Source organism: Hemibagrus wyckioides, linkage group LG07 (genome assembly GCF_019097595.1).
Source record: "Hemibagrus wyckioides isolate EC202008001 linkage group LG07, SWU_Hwy_1.0, whole genome shotgun sequence".
In the NCBI taxonomy this organism is placed as follows: Eukaryota; Metazoa; Chordata; class Actinopteri; order Siluriformes; family Bagridae; genus Hemibagrus; species Hemibagrus wyckioides.
Genome location: NC_080716.1, coordinates 10,572,688 through 10,588,048, shown reverse-complemented (window position 1 = coordinate 10,588,048; position 15,361 = coordinate 10,572,688). Strand labels below are relative to the sequence as shown.

General features: G+C 42.6%; 1 protein-coding gene across 16 annotated transcripts in view; it reads right to left on the bottom strand.

The window, feature by feature from the left end:
* The window catches only part of scrib (scribble planar cell polarity protein), a 79,324-nt gene extending 66,399 nt beyond the window's left edge, over window positions 1-12,925 (bottom strand). For 15 of the 16 annotated variants that reach the window (XM_058394456.1, XM_058394463.1, XM_058394468.1 and 12 more), the window contains exon 1: window positions 11,895-12,925. In XM_058394456.1, coding sequence (XP_058250439.1) covers window positions 11,895-12,053 — 159 coding nt within the window. In that variant the 5' untranslated portion in view covers window positions 12,054-12,925. The remainder of the gene's footprint in view (window positions 1-11,894) is intronic. The other variant, XM_058394470.1, reaches the window with a different exon arrangement.
* Window positions 12,926-15,361: the final 2,436 nt, after the last annotated feature.

The following is a 15,361-nucleotide window of genomic DNA, read 5'->3' as shown; positions in this document are numbered from 1 at the left end:
TAACAGGCTTCACTAGTTGCTATCTGATGTAAAGCAACATGACTGCATCTTTAAGAACTGCTGCTCATGCTGCATCACAGGGCTATGCAACATACTGCAAAGAAAGCATCCTGGCATCATCGGTAGTTAAACATCACTAAGTGTTTTGCTATACAGATATATCCAAGATTTTTTCCACATTTCAACATTTTTCCAGGATTCGTAACACAAACTGGTTTTCACAATCCAGTCATAGTGGTGATTACACTGTCATTAGTAATCAGCTACTGGAATTGTGCCATTACAAACAACCAGAAAAATAATAAATGATGAGAGAAAAACTCACAGGCTGTGATGATGCTTGGGCTTAATCTACCTACCATCCAACCAGCCAGACATTTCATTTAAAGAAAATTGGGAGGGGGAAAAAAAATAATAAATTCTATCCTCTGTCTCATTTGTATTCCAAACATATGCTCGGAACATCATATGTTGTACATGTGCTTAAAGCATCATCATTCCTCACAATGCATTTACTCAGTAAAATGACATTTCAATATTTCTTATCATACTTTTCCATTCCATCCATTGTGTTTAATATAGCAGGGCATTATTCCATATGCTTCACATTTCCCCCCACTATTAAACAGCAAGATATTAAATTACACTTGAAGGCCATGTATTAAATAAATTATTTGAATTAAATAAAACACTCTGCAAAAAAATCTGCAACAGATTAATAAGTGTTCAATCTTCTTCATGCATATACCTTGCATGTATAGGACAGAAAAGAAAAATACAGAACACGACAAAGAATAAAACTCAGAAAATCAAAAAGGAAAGAAGTCCTCCAGTCTGGGCCACGGCTCTGCTGGAGGAACAGAGAGTGGGAGCATGAGGGGGATGATGGGGATGAGGGGAGGTTTACTGCATAGCATACAATGGCAGCTGTGATTTATGGCCACTGCTAGGCCAGTTCTACAGGCTGCAGTGGGAAAGCCCTCCCACCAACTACACACACACACTCCTTCAAATAGAGGAGAAGTTTCTTATACACACACCCCAACCAAACAGACAGAAATACAGGCTAAACTGTTAAATATTAATGGCAGCTATGAAGAACTAGTTAATAGTGGTGGATGAGGAGTCTCAATACCTTAAGACATTTTCATATACCTGATTTTAATTATTTGTGTATGTATCTTTGTCTGTATAGGATAGATAGATAGATAGATAGATAGATAGATAGATAGATAGATAGATAGATAGATAGATAGATAGATAGATAGATAGATAGATAGATAGATAGATAGATAGATAGATAGATAGATAGATAGATAGATAGACAGACAGACAGACAGACAGACAGACAGACAGACAGACAGACAGACAGACAAGAAGCAGTTTGAAAACTCAGACAAAAGACGTGAAGGCCTTCACCTTCCCTGAGTCGCAACTCGTATGAAAACGAGAGCTAGATGGTTGGTGGAAAATGACCAAATTGTATGGAACAACAAAGACGTTGATGGCACTGACACCTGCCAATAATTTTAATGTGTATCGTGATGTTATTATAGCACAATGATGTTATATTTCTTTATTGAGCAGTCCTATTGGAACCATGTCAAGTTATCTAATGCTTTTCATGATGCCACAGAGGACTGAAATCACAACAGTGCTACAGTTTAGTACTGTGTTTCTCAAGCTTTCCTTGAAGTCATTTTAGCTCAGCCAGTTTAATTAAAGGTCATCTCCTTCACTGAGCTGTGCAAAGACAGGCATTTCATCCTGGTGTGCTTCAGTGTCCCACCACTGGGTATCTATGAGTTCAAATACATGTACACACTGCATGCACTTTGGCTCAGGACAAGTCTCCCAATTTTGTTTGACTAGTTCCAGGAAACATGATCAGATGCATAACTAATGACCCCACTGAACTATCACATACAAACCTTCATGATATTTGTTCTCTTTTACCAATGCAGCTTGCTTGATCTGAATAATGTCAGTGTCACATAATGGAATACACTCACCATCCACTTTAATATGAACACATGCACATTTATGCAGTGATCCAATTCGCTCATCATGCGGTGACAGCACATGTCATAAAATTACGCAGACACGGGTCAAGAGCTTCAGTTGATGTTAACATAAAACACTAAAAAAAATATCACACCTCCACCTTAAGGTTTGATGTTTTATGCATGCAGAATTATGCAAGTTGTCCATCATAGTGGCTCGAACCACCGTGGACATTTCTGTCTGATCTCGTGTTTCCACCCACAGAACAGTCACTCACTCGATGTTTTTTGTTTTTCACACCATTCTCTGTAAAGCCCAGAAAATTCTGAAATACCCATAACAAGCCTACCTGGCACCAACAAGCATTCCACAAGTCCCAGAGATCACAATTTTGCCGCTTTCTGGTGTGTGATGTTAAGATTCAGTGAAGTGCTTGTCCTGTATCTGCGTGATTTGATGCACGTGCCAGCCACATGTGTGTCTGATTAGGTAACTGCATGAATGTTCCTAATAAAGTGGACAGTGAGTGCATACTGGCATTTTAAAAACTGATCATGTTTCAAATCCTGTACAATATCTAAGGTTTACCTCTAGGTCTAGCTCGGAGGTCGGAGGAACACGTGCTAAGAAAAAAAACCTTGCCAAGTCTCCTAAGCAAGTTCATTTACATTTAAAGGCATCGTGCATCACTGTTGGACCAAAAACCCGCAGTCTGTTGATGCTTCTCTACAACTGCAATGAAAACTGAATGAAGTGTCTGAGGAGAGAGAACTCAGTCCTGGGCAATGATGCAGCAACCCTGCATTACACATTAGTAAAGAGCATGCTCAGGTAGGAGACAGCACAGGGTGCATTGTTCCCAGGCCTGGAAGTGTACAGATGACTAGAGCCCTCAAGTGGGGACCTCAAAAGAAAATGTGACTTGCATGTGAGAATGCAGGGTGTGTATGTGTGTGTGCTAGCGATTAAGCATGTTTTCAAAGATAAATGAAGCCTTAATCTGTCTCAGGGTGGGGAACAAAAGAGGGATCTTGTGAATTTGGGGGATGGGCTTCGGTCTGAAGTGCATGCTGTTCGATGCAATGCATGGTCTTGTTGTCTCGTCCGAGTCCACTTTCATTCGCAGCACCATGCACAACCGGTCCAGTACATAACTCAGATCCAGTGCATTCAACATACGCCTGAACTATTTCCATGTTTTGCACAAGCAGAACAAAGTGAGTGTTACAGCGCACACTAACACAGCATTGGGTGGTGTATTAAAGCACCACACTTTAAACAGCGGCAAACAAATTCACAGCTGGAAACAAATGACCTACGAGCCTGATCAACAAGCATACAGACTTTTCACATGTGGAAAATGCTACAAACCAATACAGAACCACAATCCTCACAACAACACATCCAATCAAGGCCTTTAACACACGCTCAGCCTAGACAGCCTATATATCAGCAAACAAGATCACACGCTGACCGAAATGTAAAGCAAAAGCAAAACTCAGCCTTCTTCACATCTAGCTGTAGAGCATCTTATCACCTTGATGAACCTTTTTGAAAAGGTGGTGTGATCTTGCTTCTGCAAACATGCTACCTGAAACCGAGTGTCTGATGTATGGTTTTGAACAAACAAGACAAAACTGTGAGAGATGGTGTGATGGGTATCAATGCAGCATTATACAAATGACGAGCACTGAGACCGCAAGCTTACAACTAGTTCATGTACCACTACACCATCTGTGTCCGTGGAAAACATGAAGTAAAATGGGGTATCTCCGGGATTTTGCCAACGCAGATGGAGGCGGCTTCAAAACCATTGCAGATTTTCCACAGAGTTGTATCGTGTGATATCATTACAATACACATTTAGTCAAATCCCTCTTCAATTTGCTTGCACTGAATGGAGCAAAGCGATCGTAGAAAGTACTCCTTTTAAAGGAGTTTAAAAGAAAAATCATTCGCTTGCAGTTTCAATTTCAGCAGAAAAACCTTGCACCAAAAACGTTGCATAGAAATTTATGGGTTGGGGGGGGGTGAAGCTAAGTGCTAACTCCAGATGCAGTTTTCACAGCTAAGAGAAACACCCAGTGAAATCAAAGCTGCAAAAACGTTTTGGATTCGCAATAGGGCGTGCCACATCATATTATCTGAAAGCGCCTGCTACGCAACCCGTCGACGCTCCAGAGCTTTTCAAAGGCCCTTTTCCTTAAATGTGCAAAGCGAGAAGAGAAACAGGGTGGTTTACTTACAGTATGTGCGAGTGATAGCATGTAAATGATTAACATGAGCTGGCCTGCTTTTCCCGAAACCGTTCTTGTGTACGAGACGCTGTGAATGTGCAGGGTTAATCCGCTGAGCTTTCAAGCTATAGGGAGAGTCTGCTGTGCAAAGTCAACGGGGTTTGGCTCTCACAAAAAAAAACAAGCTAAGAGATAGCACAAATTAAGGATTTCATAACGAGAAGAAAGATCCGGAGGTGCGTGATGATTGAGAGCGTGGGGGGGGGGGTTTCCTCTTCGGCTGATTGTTGCCAGATCACAGAGCCTGAACAGTTGCAAGAGCAGGATCCAATATTCACACTATTAAGCCCATTTCCCCCACATTACTCCCTCCTGCTGAGGGGCAATTATAGACGCCTCCTGTTTCTATGGTAAAAGACAGAAAGACGTTAAATATGCCTGTGATGGGCAGCAATTACTAAGCTATGGAAATATCCAGACATCGGGATTGTTTCATGCGTTTATGTTCAGTACACATGCCGGTGTCTGTTGTGCTTTTTCCACTTCCTTTACAGTACAGGAAATAAAGACCTGCCCACTCATCTAAACAAAAACATGCAGTGTTCTGTATTGCTCCTTCAACTGAATAAACACAGGTTCATGCAAACATTTAAAACTCTCACGCTCTCCAGTTAATACTGTGAAGCGGATCTTAAACAGGGTGTGACGCCGACCCAAATGTGCACCTTCTGTTCACCCTTCATTCAGGAGTTGACACGTCACTATAATAACGAGATGACCGGCGCTGAACGCAAACCTGTCACCTAGCTGTCCAGCTGGTAGGATATACAGTCACTTTGTGGTTCCACATAGCATGAGAAAATAAAGACACTACGGACGTTCACCAACAACTTTTGGCCAATGGTGCAAACATGATCATATGATTCGTTTTGGTTAGTATTAATGCACATGACTAATCAACACCATACGTTACTACGATAACAAACATTAGTTGTGTCTCAAATGATGTACACCATGCATGTAAACTGTGCACTCTAGAGTCTGGTGTATTTTAGAAGTGTGTTATCGCCTGAAATGAACGCTAACGGATTTTAACTGACTGGAAGTATTATTCGTTTCCCACTCAACAGTAAATGATGTCAAACGTGTAAATAGACATGGTTAGCTTTTGAAGAATACAGTGAAATGCTGAAAAATAAACACACAACATGAGCTAATTTAAGACATTTTTGATGTTCACTGGAGTGTCATCAGCCATCTTGAAAAGCTTTCTCCTCCAGCATCAGTGCCTGGTAGCTCTGCCCTTCTTCCACAACGTCAAAGCTGTGAGTGTTGGGTGTCCAACATTATGCTGAGACTAGAGCATTACAGTATGGCTTTACAAAGGCATTGCCTCTTCATAGTAGCAAAACTAAAAACCTACACCTACTTTTAAAGCAAGTCTATTTACACATGCCTGAGAAACATAAGCCTCCATGTAGGTGTCACTGAGCACTGGGGTGAACATCATTAAACCCAGCAAGAACGACTAAAACCTCCATCTGCTCAGACTGATCAACCAGGCTGCCTCCTCCTCAGTCCTGCACTCACAAATTAATTCGACTTCTCAACTAGTCAGAAGGCCAGCAGTCGTGGCCTTGGTGTAGCGAATATATAAACTAGCTATACAGCCTCTGACTCTTGATCGCTTCCATTGCTATTAGAGGATCATATCGGTCAGTAAATATTAAGCTGCTTAATGCAGGACGCATACCGCCTGGTTTTCGACAAACGCTTCAGGTAAATACAAAACTCCCAGAAATGTGTGGTCAGTATGTTGGCCAGTCATGATTAACACACTTAACTGAAGTGGGAAGGTTGGATAAGAGTTCAAGCAGATTACACCAAATCTTACACCACATGGCAGAGCCACCACACGCTGCGCCTCTCCATATGGCACAATCAGGACACTACGACAGCTACAACCAGAGCACAAGCTGGTCTCCATGCAGCATTAGCATATACTAATTCTGACATGCTACGTGGATAGCAAAGCGATAAGCGTGTCAGTGGAGGTGCACTTATATTGTCAAAAGTTTTGGGACACCCATCCAAATGATTGAATTCAGGTGTTGTTTTTCAGGGGTTGGACTTGGCCCCTAGGTTCCAGTGAAAGGAACTCGTAATGCTTCAGCATACCAAGACATTTTGGACAATTTCATGCTCCAAATTTGTGGGAGCAGCTTGAGGATGACCCCTTCCTGTTCCAACCTGACTGTACACCAGTGTACAAAGCAAGATCCATAAAAGACATGGATGAGCGAGTTTGGTGTGGAGAAACTTGACTGGCCTGCACAGAGTCCTGACCTCAACCTGATAGAACACCTTTCGGATGAATTAGAGCAGAGACTGTAAGCCAGGCCTTCTCGTCCAGCATCAGTGCCTAAAATTTCCATAAACACACTCCTAAACCGTGTGGAAAGCCTTCCCAGAAGAGCTAAAGGTGTTATAGCTGCAAAGGGCAGGCCAACTCCATATTACATTCATGTGCATGTAAAGGCAGACATCCCAAAACTTTTGGCAATATAGTGTACATTGTTATAAACAGCAAACCGAGATCTTAGTCAACTAACTAATAGAAACATACCAGAATATCTCATGAAAAGATCAGCAAAAACAATGTGACTTCTTCAAAGCTTTACAGCATATACAAAGTGGTGCTTTTATACTTTTTTATCGCTCAGAACGATCCTATGAAAGTTTTCCTTGATAACACTAACAAGTTTGTTCCGATTTCCCTTCAATATAATACACTGAACTAAAGGATGCAGACTGACCAGACGAGTGTTAGTGTGAAGCCTGAATCTAAGTCTGAGTCTCTCGGGCTGCACACGGCTGTGCTACACGTCCACTCGGAGTAATCACTTTTAAACAAAAATGGTAGCAGGTTACAGGAAGACTGTGAGAAATTGAGGCCTGAGTGGGAATTTAAAGAGGAAGGTGGGTCATGTGCTCGCAAATGATAATGCTCCAAAGAAAGGCAACACCGCTTCCAAGACATGAAAATGGGTCAGATCGTGGTCTGAAGAAAAAACACACCATCAGTCAGCTCTTGCAAAATCTGGCAACACCGTTTTAAGCCAATCAATGCCAATGGAGCAGGAGCAGACGAATCAGCAGCTCAGGCACTCAGGATGAGCAGATTATGTGTCCATGCTTAATTCAGTTTAACTATTAAACGTTTGTTGAGTACAAATACAAAATACTACAAATTATATTCAACACCTATGCTGCATCCAAATTCTGACCCCTGACAAGAAAAAAATACAAAGAAACCTAGTGCCTAGTTCGTATTTATGAATTGGGAAGTCGTAATTACGACATTTGCTCAGAGAAAGATGATTAACTCTACTTCTAAAAAATTAAGATTAGGAAGCCACTGTAAATTTTATCGGTACATATTCTGACTCATTTCACAGTCAATTGCACCTGCAATGTTTTCTGACTGGGAAAACTCAGACCTTAGCGAAAATCCAGACTTTCACTCGTAATTACGACTTTGTCCTGGTGTTCACATGCATTCGACTCATAACCACGATCTTTCAGACATGACTCAAACGCACCGAATGTCTTTAAACCCGAGTTGCCAAATCACAACAAACAAAGCAGCACCTCTGCTTTAGATCAATCACATGGGGTTGAAAACGGCATGAGTCCCACTTCCAAGGTTCGCTGAATGCAGCATAAATTGATGACGCGTACTTTTGAGATGAACGAGACCTCTCTCTCTCTTTACTGCAGGCTGAGCAGCGTCCATATGCCAGCATTCTACACACACACACACACTCGGGTCTGTGCTCCGAGCCTGAAGTGTCGCACTGCATCAGTAACTCTGTGTCATTGTCAGCATAATGTTGTGCACCTTTCCGACACACACACACACACACCATACACAGCCACCAGCTCCCACTCCTGACTTGGTACAGCCTGTAAGAGTCACTTAGCAGACTGAGGTCACGCGCGCCGCTTGTTTAAACGCTACCTGTGATTTTTCGCACGTCTTACACTTGCTTGCTGGAGGCTGCGGTGTTCGCTAGTTACCCCCTCCTACACGTCTCTCCAACCTCAACACACACAGGTAACGCTTGGTGCACTTAGTACGCACGCTGCCACGGCTGACTTGCAACACAATCTCTCTCTCTTTCTCTCCCACACACACACACCCCCACACATCCACTCCTACAAACGGGAGTGTGGATTAACAAAAGGCTCTTTAGAGGAGGAAGTAACATAGCTCGAAGCACATTTCTGTAGTCGTGAGATTAATGGGCTCCCTCTCGCTCCTTCTCCTCAAGCCTGCTGTCTGACGGATATCTAAAAGGAATAGACAGATCTAAAGTATTGACCCTCTCTCCAGCTCTAAGTGATGTGTCGGCTTAAAGGCAGAATTTAGTGGCAGTTACAAATACAACATCCCGTCAGTTCCCTCTAAAGCAACATGACTGACGGAGACGGCTCTTCGTACTGATTGGTTGTAGTTCTGTTCCCTTCGGTGTTTACACACAGACTTCTCCCACAATTTTACTTAACAACTGTGGGGAAGTGAGGAGAATATTGCCTGATATTACAGAGTGCTCTGGTCAGTCTGAACCAACCTTTGGTTTCCTTGTGAACTCTTCTGTGGTCTGATTGCAGTGAGAAAGTGATCTGACCCTGAATTGACCCGACTGCAGGAAGTGTCATGTGTTTTGTGTTGCCTGCAGCTTTTTCAGTTTTTTTTTTTTTTTTTGGGGGGGGGGGTATTTGGGGGGGTAGACACGAGCTGCTAGAGAACTGAGCTGCAGAGATGCTACATGATGTGTTTGAGATTTGGAACAACAACGAAAGAGAGAAAAAAATCACCTAAATCATTATTTAAGCCTGCTGGATGCTATACCGGTCACCATTCTTCCATTTCTTACCAAAGTATAAAAGTATTTAAGGAGTGTGTTTTCTACAGCAAACATGTTTGTTTTCTTCTTTTTGACTCTTAACACTAAAAAGTCTCCATACATAACGGATACTAACACTTTTTAGCAAAATGTCTTCCAAAACGTTATTTTTTAATATATTTAATATATACATACATACATACGTGTAATATATGTTGTGATGGACTTTAACAGGAATCACCACACACACACACACACACACACACACCACATCACACACACAGGTATGATTATAATTACAGATTCGAAAGCACTGTTTATATGCAATATAAAGACCGTAATCCAAGTCAAATATTTGTTTATGTGCATTACGTATATTTAAGAACAAAACTTCTGTACAAACTTAAACTGTAAACATACGTGTCATATGTGTCTGTTATATCTGATTGAGAAAATAATCGATCTCCAGCGTTTACATGGTGAATCATTTGCTATTTCACGGATTACTTCAGATCCACAAAACTCCTTTTGATCCGATCGGAATTTCATTCAGATCAAGCTCACTTCGACCGACTGAGGCTTTGTCAATTCGACTGAGAGAGTCGAAGTAACAAGTTCACATACGCAGCTGAGAATCGGCAAAATGCTAAGAATCAGGGGGGAAAAAATCTCATTATTATTCTCATTCAGCTCCTCTCTAAATAACAGATTTTTGCATAGAGTCCAGACACAAAAACAACTGATATTACCCAAATAAACTAGGTGAAACGTTCATTCTTAATGCTCTAAGAGTTGTTCATGAGCGCCTTGTTTGTCCTGAGCAGTTAAACTGCCCTCTATTCTTCAGAAAAATCCCCCAGCTCCTGCACATTATTTGCTTTTCCAGCATATTCTGCATATCTGACCGTTTTCCAACGGCATCTCGTACGCAGCTTTTTACAAAAAGTGCAAAGATTCTCGCTTTCTCAAGAAGCAACAGTAAGAGCTGGGGCTGTGTAAACTTTTGCACAAGATGACGGGTGTAAATTCACATATTCTGGGCAGTAATCCCTCTTAGATTTTAAAAGTATTAAGATTTTGCGGATTCAGCAACGCGTATATAAAAGTATGACTACAACTGTATCGGATTACTACCAGATTATTTGGATGCATGTTATCGTACTTGTTGTACCTAAAGCTGCCAAACTGCAAGCCAAAGTTGGGAGAGGTGATGTGTGTGTGTGTGTGTGTGTTTGTTTACAAAGACATGACAATAACAGAGATTGTTGTGTATATAAAGGTTCACATATGGTGCAGTGGTGCATTTGTTTATTTACACTTTAGATGTTTTGATAGGAATATATGTAAGGCACATGTAAACAAATATTTCAATTGAATTACAATGTTTATGGTGCATATTTACAGTACACACAAGCTTGTCAGATTGATGTAAACATGCCCAAGTGTGTGTGTGTGTGTGTGTGTCATGTTTCCAGCCATGAGAATGATTTCAATACATTTCTTCCTCAGTCAAAGGAATTCTTAAAAACTTGACTGAAAATTCAAGTTATAAAACATTTTGGAAGATATTTTGCAAAGAATAACACAGAAAGTGTTAATATCCTCTGTGTATGAAAACATTTGGGAAACCCTGTATTTTGTGTAGAGAGTGAAACCAATTCAAACAGAAAACAAAACAAAGGGAACCATTGAGACATATAGAAACTGGATGATTAAGGTAGGAGAGGCATGAGGGAGGAGGGTTTTTCAAATTATTTTAAGTCCTGCATGCGGTGTTGACTGAAAACACACATCGAAACAGATGTTTAGAGAACTAAAGCAGGCTGCCATCATAGCTTTATCATGATCAGAAGCAGCTCTGACATACACTATATTGCCAAAGGTTTTAGGACACCTGTCCAAATCACTGAATTCAGGTGTTGTTTTTCAGGGGTTGGGTTTGGTCCCTTGGTTCCAGTGAAAGGAACTCTTAATGCTTCAGCATACCAAGACATTTTGGACAATTTCATGCTCCCAACTTTGTGGGAACAGTTTGGGGATGACCCCTTCCTGTTCCAACATGACTGTGCACCAGTGCACAAAGCAAGGTCCATAAAGACATGGATGAGTGAGTTTGGTGTGGAGGAATTTGACTGGCCTTGACTGATTCCTTAGAGCGGAGACTGTGAGCCAGGCCAATACTGGGACGTCTGCCTTTACGTGCACATGAATGTAATATGGAGTTGGCCCATCCTGTGCAGCTATAACAGCTTCAGCTCCTCTGGGAAGGCTTTCCACAAGGTTTAGGAGTGTGTTTATGGGAATTTTTGACCATTCCTCAAGAAGCGCATTTGTGAGGTCAGGCACTGATGCTGGACGAGAAGGTCTGACTGGCAGTCTCCGCTCTAATTCTATCAGGTTGAGGTCAGTTCCACCACACCAAACTCACTCATCCATGTCTTTATGGACCTTGCTTTGTGCACTGGTGTACAGTCATGTTGGAACAGGAAGGGGTCGTCCCAAACTGTTCCCACAAAGTTGGCAGCTTGAAACTGTCCAAAATGTCTTGGTATACTGAAGCATTAAGAGTTCCTTTCGCCGGAACTAAAGGGCCAAGTCCAACACCTGAATTCAATGAATTGGAGGGGTGTCCCAAAACTTTTGCCAATATAGTGCATCCATGACATCAGTGGCCATCAGTAATGCAGCTCGACCCTATTACCTAGACATGAACATCATAATGATGCAGTAGAGCCTCTCTTACCTTGGGAAGTTCTCGGAGCTGGTTGGCATCGAGCAGGAGCTCCTCCAGGCTGCGGGTGTAGCGGTAGATCTCATCAGGGACGGTGTTCAGAGAGCAGTGCCGCTTATCCACCGACTCAACGTGGCGGTTACACCGCCAGAGAGGGATGCACTTGAGCATGGCGGGCCGCCGGGGCTGATCAGGGCCTCCGCATTAGAGACGCGAAAAGGCAAACACGGCGTGTGGAAAATCCCAGAGAGAGCTTTCACTTCCAGAGCAAAAAAAAAAACACTATGAACCAGTCCAAACCGAGAATCTCTCTCCTCGAGCCTTCCTCTCCTTTAACAAATTCAACCCTGTATCCTTTTAGGGAAAAGTTTTAGTTTCTAGTTCATTCACATCTCTGGTTTTAAAACACTGGACTGAGCTAATCGCTAACTAAAATGACCGAAACTGACCTCCACAAAGGTTCTGCTTTATTTCATTCACAGCTATAAAATGGTTGCGTTTGAAAACCCCTTAGTTCAGTTATAACGAAGCGTGCATATGAGATGCAGCAGAGAGAAGACGCTGCTGCTGTTGTTGTTGTTGTGAGGCTATCAGGCTAACTAGCCAGAGGTTTAAAAGCGTTCACGTTTAAGCTAGTCACTTTAACACAATGCTAACTGTGTGATAAAAACAACAAGGCGACTCTTACTAAAAGCGATAAAACAGTAAAATGTTATTCGTCGAGCTGAAACAGAGTAGTTAGTTAGTTAGTTAGTTAGTAGGCGCTCTCAGCCGTAAGGCAGCTCTTCAGCCTCCGCCGGCTTTGTGCCCCTCCGCTGCGCCCAACAAAGTCCCAGACGCGTCCGCAAGCAAGCGCTATCGCCACGAACAATATCTGTTTCGTCGTTACTCATATGGCTGCAATTAATGTCGCCTAAGCTGCGGCTCACGCTCCAGGGAGTTTCCAGCTTTTTGTAGCCAAATCTTCAGGTACTGAGTCAACTGGAGCTTCGCGTTTACCAGTCCATTCCCCCCAAACTACGCCTCAACGTTTTGACTACAGAGAGTCGTCACGGCGTCATTCTTCCACACCCGTATTCGGCTAGACCCCGCCTCATGCTCGTCGCCGTTTTGAAATATTGACCAATCCCAGCGCAGGACGTGACACGCAGCTAGCCAATCGTGTCAGAGAAAACAGGGCGCTCCAGAAAACGTGTGGGAAAAGTAAATATTTCTCCGACGCATCGTCTGGCGTAAACGGTTGAGTCGGATCATGACGCCTAGCGGTCAGGAGGGCCTTTCCGATTCAGATAAGCCGTTTCGCAATATTATTAGATAGCTTCATCTATGATCTTTTTTTTTCACCACGCAATAATCTGTAGGCTATTAAATAATTGATGGCATTATATTGCTGTTTTAACTAGTAATGGCGTGTCTAAGAAAGGGGTGATAAAGGGGTGCAGAATAAGCTGTTTTTAAATGCATGATACTACAGGTGAATTCATCTTGGACGGTGTATCTAATTCAGTGTGCATCAATTTAATAAAACCAAAAAAGCCAGACTTTTTGAATGATGAAATGTTTAATTCATTCTAAAGACTTAACATTTCCAGCATTTGGCAGATGACCTGATCCAGAGCTACTTACATTTATCTCATTTATACAACTGAGCAATTGAGGGTTATGTAGAAGCCTTGCTCAATTTGTACTCACTGCCTTCCGATTAATAGTCCAACACTTTAACCACCTAACTACCACCTCCCAGAGTCTAGTCGATACGATTAATAAAGGTATATGTATTAATAAAGGGAATTGATGTAGTATATCATAATGTACAGGATGATATCTATTAACAAAAGCCAGCTTTTTCTAGGACATACACCGACCATTATGACCACCTGCCTAATATTGTGTTGGTCCTCCTTTTGCTGCCAAAGCAGCCCTGACCCATCATGCACTGTGTATCCTGACACCTTTCTATCAGAACCAGCATTAACTTCTTCAGCAAGTTGATCAACAGTAGCTCGTCTGTTGGATCGGATCACACGGGCCAGCCTTCACTCTTCACGTGCGTCAGTGAACATTGGCCACCCATGACCCTGTCTCTGGTTCACCACTGTTCCTTCCTTGGACCACGTTTGATAGATACTGACCACTGCAGACCGGGAACACCCCACAAGAGCTGCAGTTTTTGAGATGCTCTGATCCAGTCGTCCTTACACTTGCCCATTTTTCCTGCTTCTAACACATCAACTTTGAGGACAAAATGTTCACTTGCTGCCTAATATATCCCACCCACTAACAGGTGCCATGATGAGGAGATAATCAGTGTTATTCACTTCACCTGTCACTGCTCAATGTAATGCCTGGTCGGTGTATCATAATGTACAGGATGATATCGATTAACAAAAGCAAGCTTTTTCTGTGATATACACTATATTGCCAAAAGTATTCGCTCACCCATCCAAATAATCAGAATCAGGTGTTCCAATCACTTCCATGGCCACAGGTGTATAAAATCAAGCACCTAGGCATGCAGACTGTTTTTACAAACATTTGTGAAAGAATGGGTCGCTCTCAGGAGCTCAGTGAATTCCAGCGTGGAACTGTGATAGGATGCCACCCTTGCCATCCTTGCCATAGGATGCCAAATCCAGTCGTGAAATTTCCTCGCTCCTAAATATTCCACAGTCAACTGTCAGCTGTATTATAAGAACGTGGAAGTGTTTGGGAACGACAGCAACTCAGCCACGAAGTGGTAGGCCACGTAAACTGACGGAGCGGGGTCAGCGGATGCTGAGGCACATAGTGCGAAGAGGTCGCCAACTTTCTGCAGAGTCAATTGCTACAGACCTCCAAACTTCATGTGGCCTTCAGATTAGCTCAAGAACAGTGCGCAGAGAGCTTCATGGAATGGGTTTCCATGGCCGAGCAGCTGCATCCAAGCCATACATCACCAAGTGCAATGCAAAGTGTTGGATGCAGTGGTATAAAGCACGCCGCCACTGGACTCTAGAGCAGTGGAGACGCGGTCTCTGGAGTGACGAATCGCGCTTCTCCATCTGGCAATCTGATGGACGAGTCTGGGTTTGGCGGTTGCCAGGAGAACTGTACTTGTCTGACTGCATTGTGCCAAGTGTAAAGTTTGGTGGAGGGGGGATTATGGTGTGGGGTTGTTTTTCAGGAGCTGGGCTTGGCCCCTTAGTTCCAGTGAAAGGAACTCTGAATGCTTCAGCATACCAAGACATTTTGGACAATTTCATGCTCCCAACTTTGTGGGAACAGTTTGGAGCTGGCCCCTTCCTCTTCCAACATGAATACCATAAACACACTCCTAAACCTTGTGGAGCTTCTAGCTGTCATCGAAGGTGTGAACACGGAAATAAATATTGTTTGTATTACATTTTGCTATTTTGTAGACAGTGGGGGGGAAGCAATTTATCCAAAAGTCAGAAAAATGACCAAAATTGTAATTTCTATGTGTAATACACCATACTGCC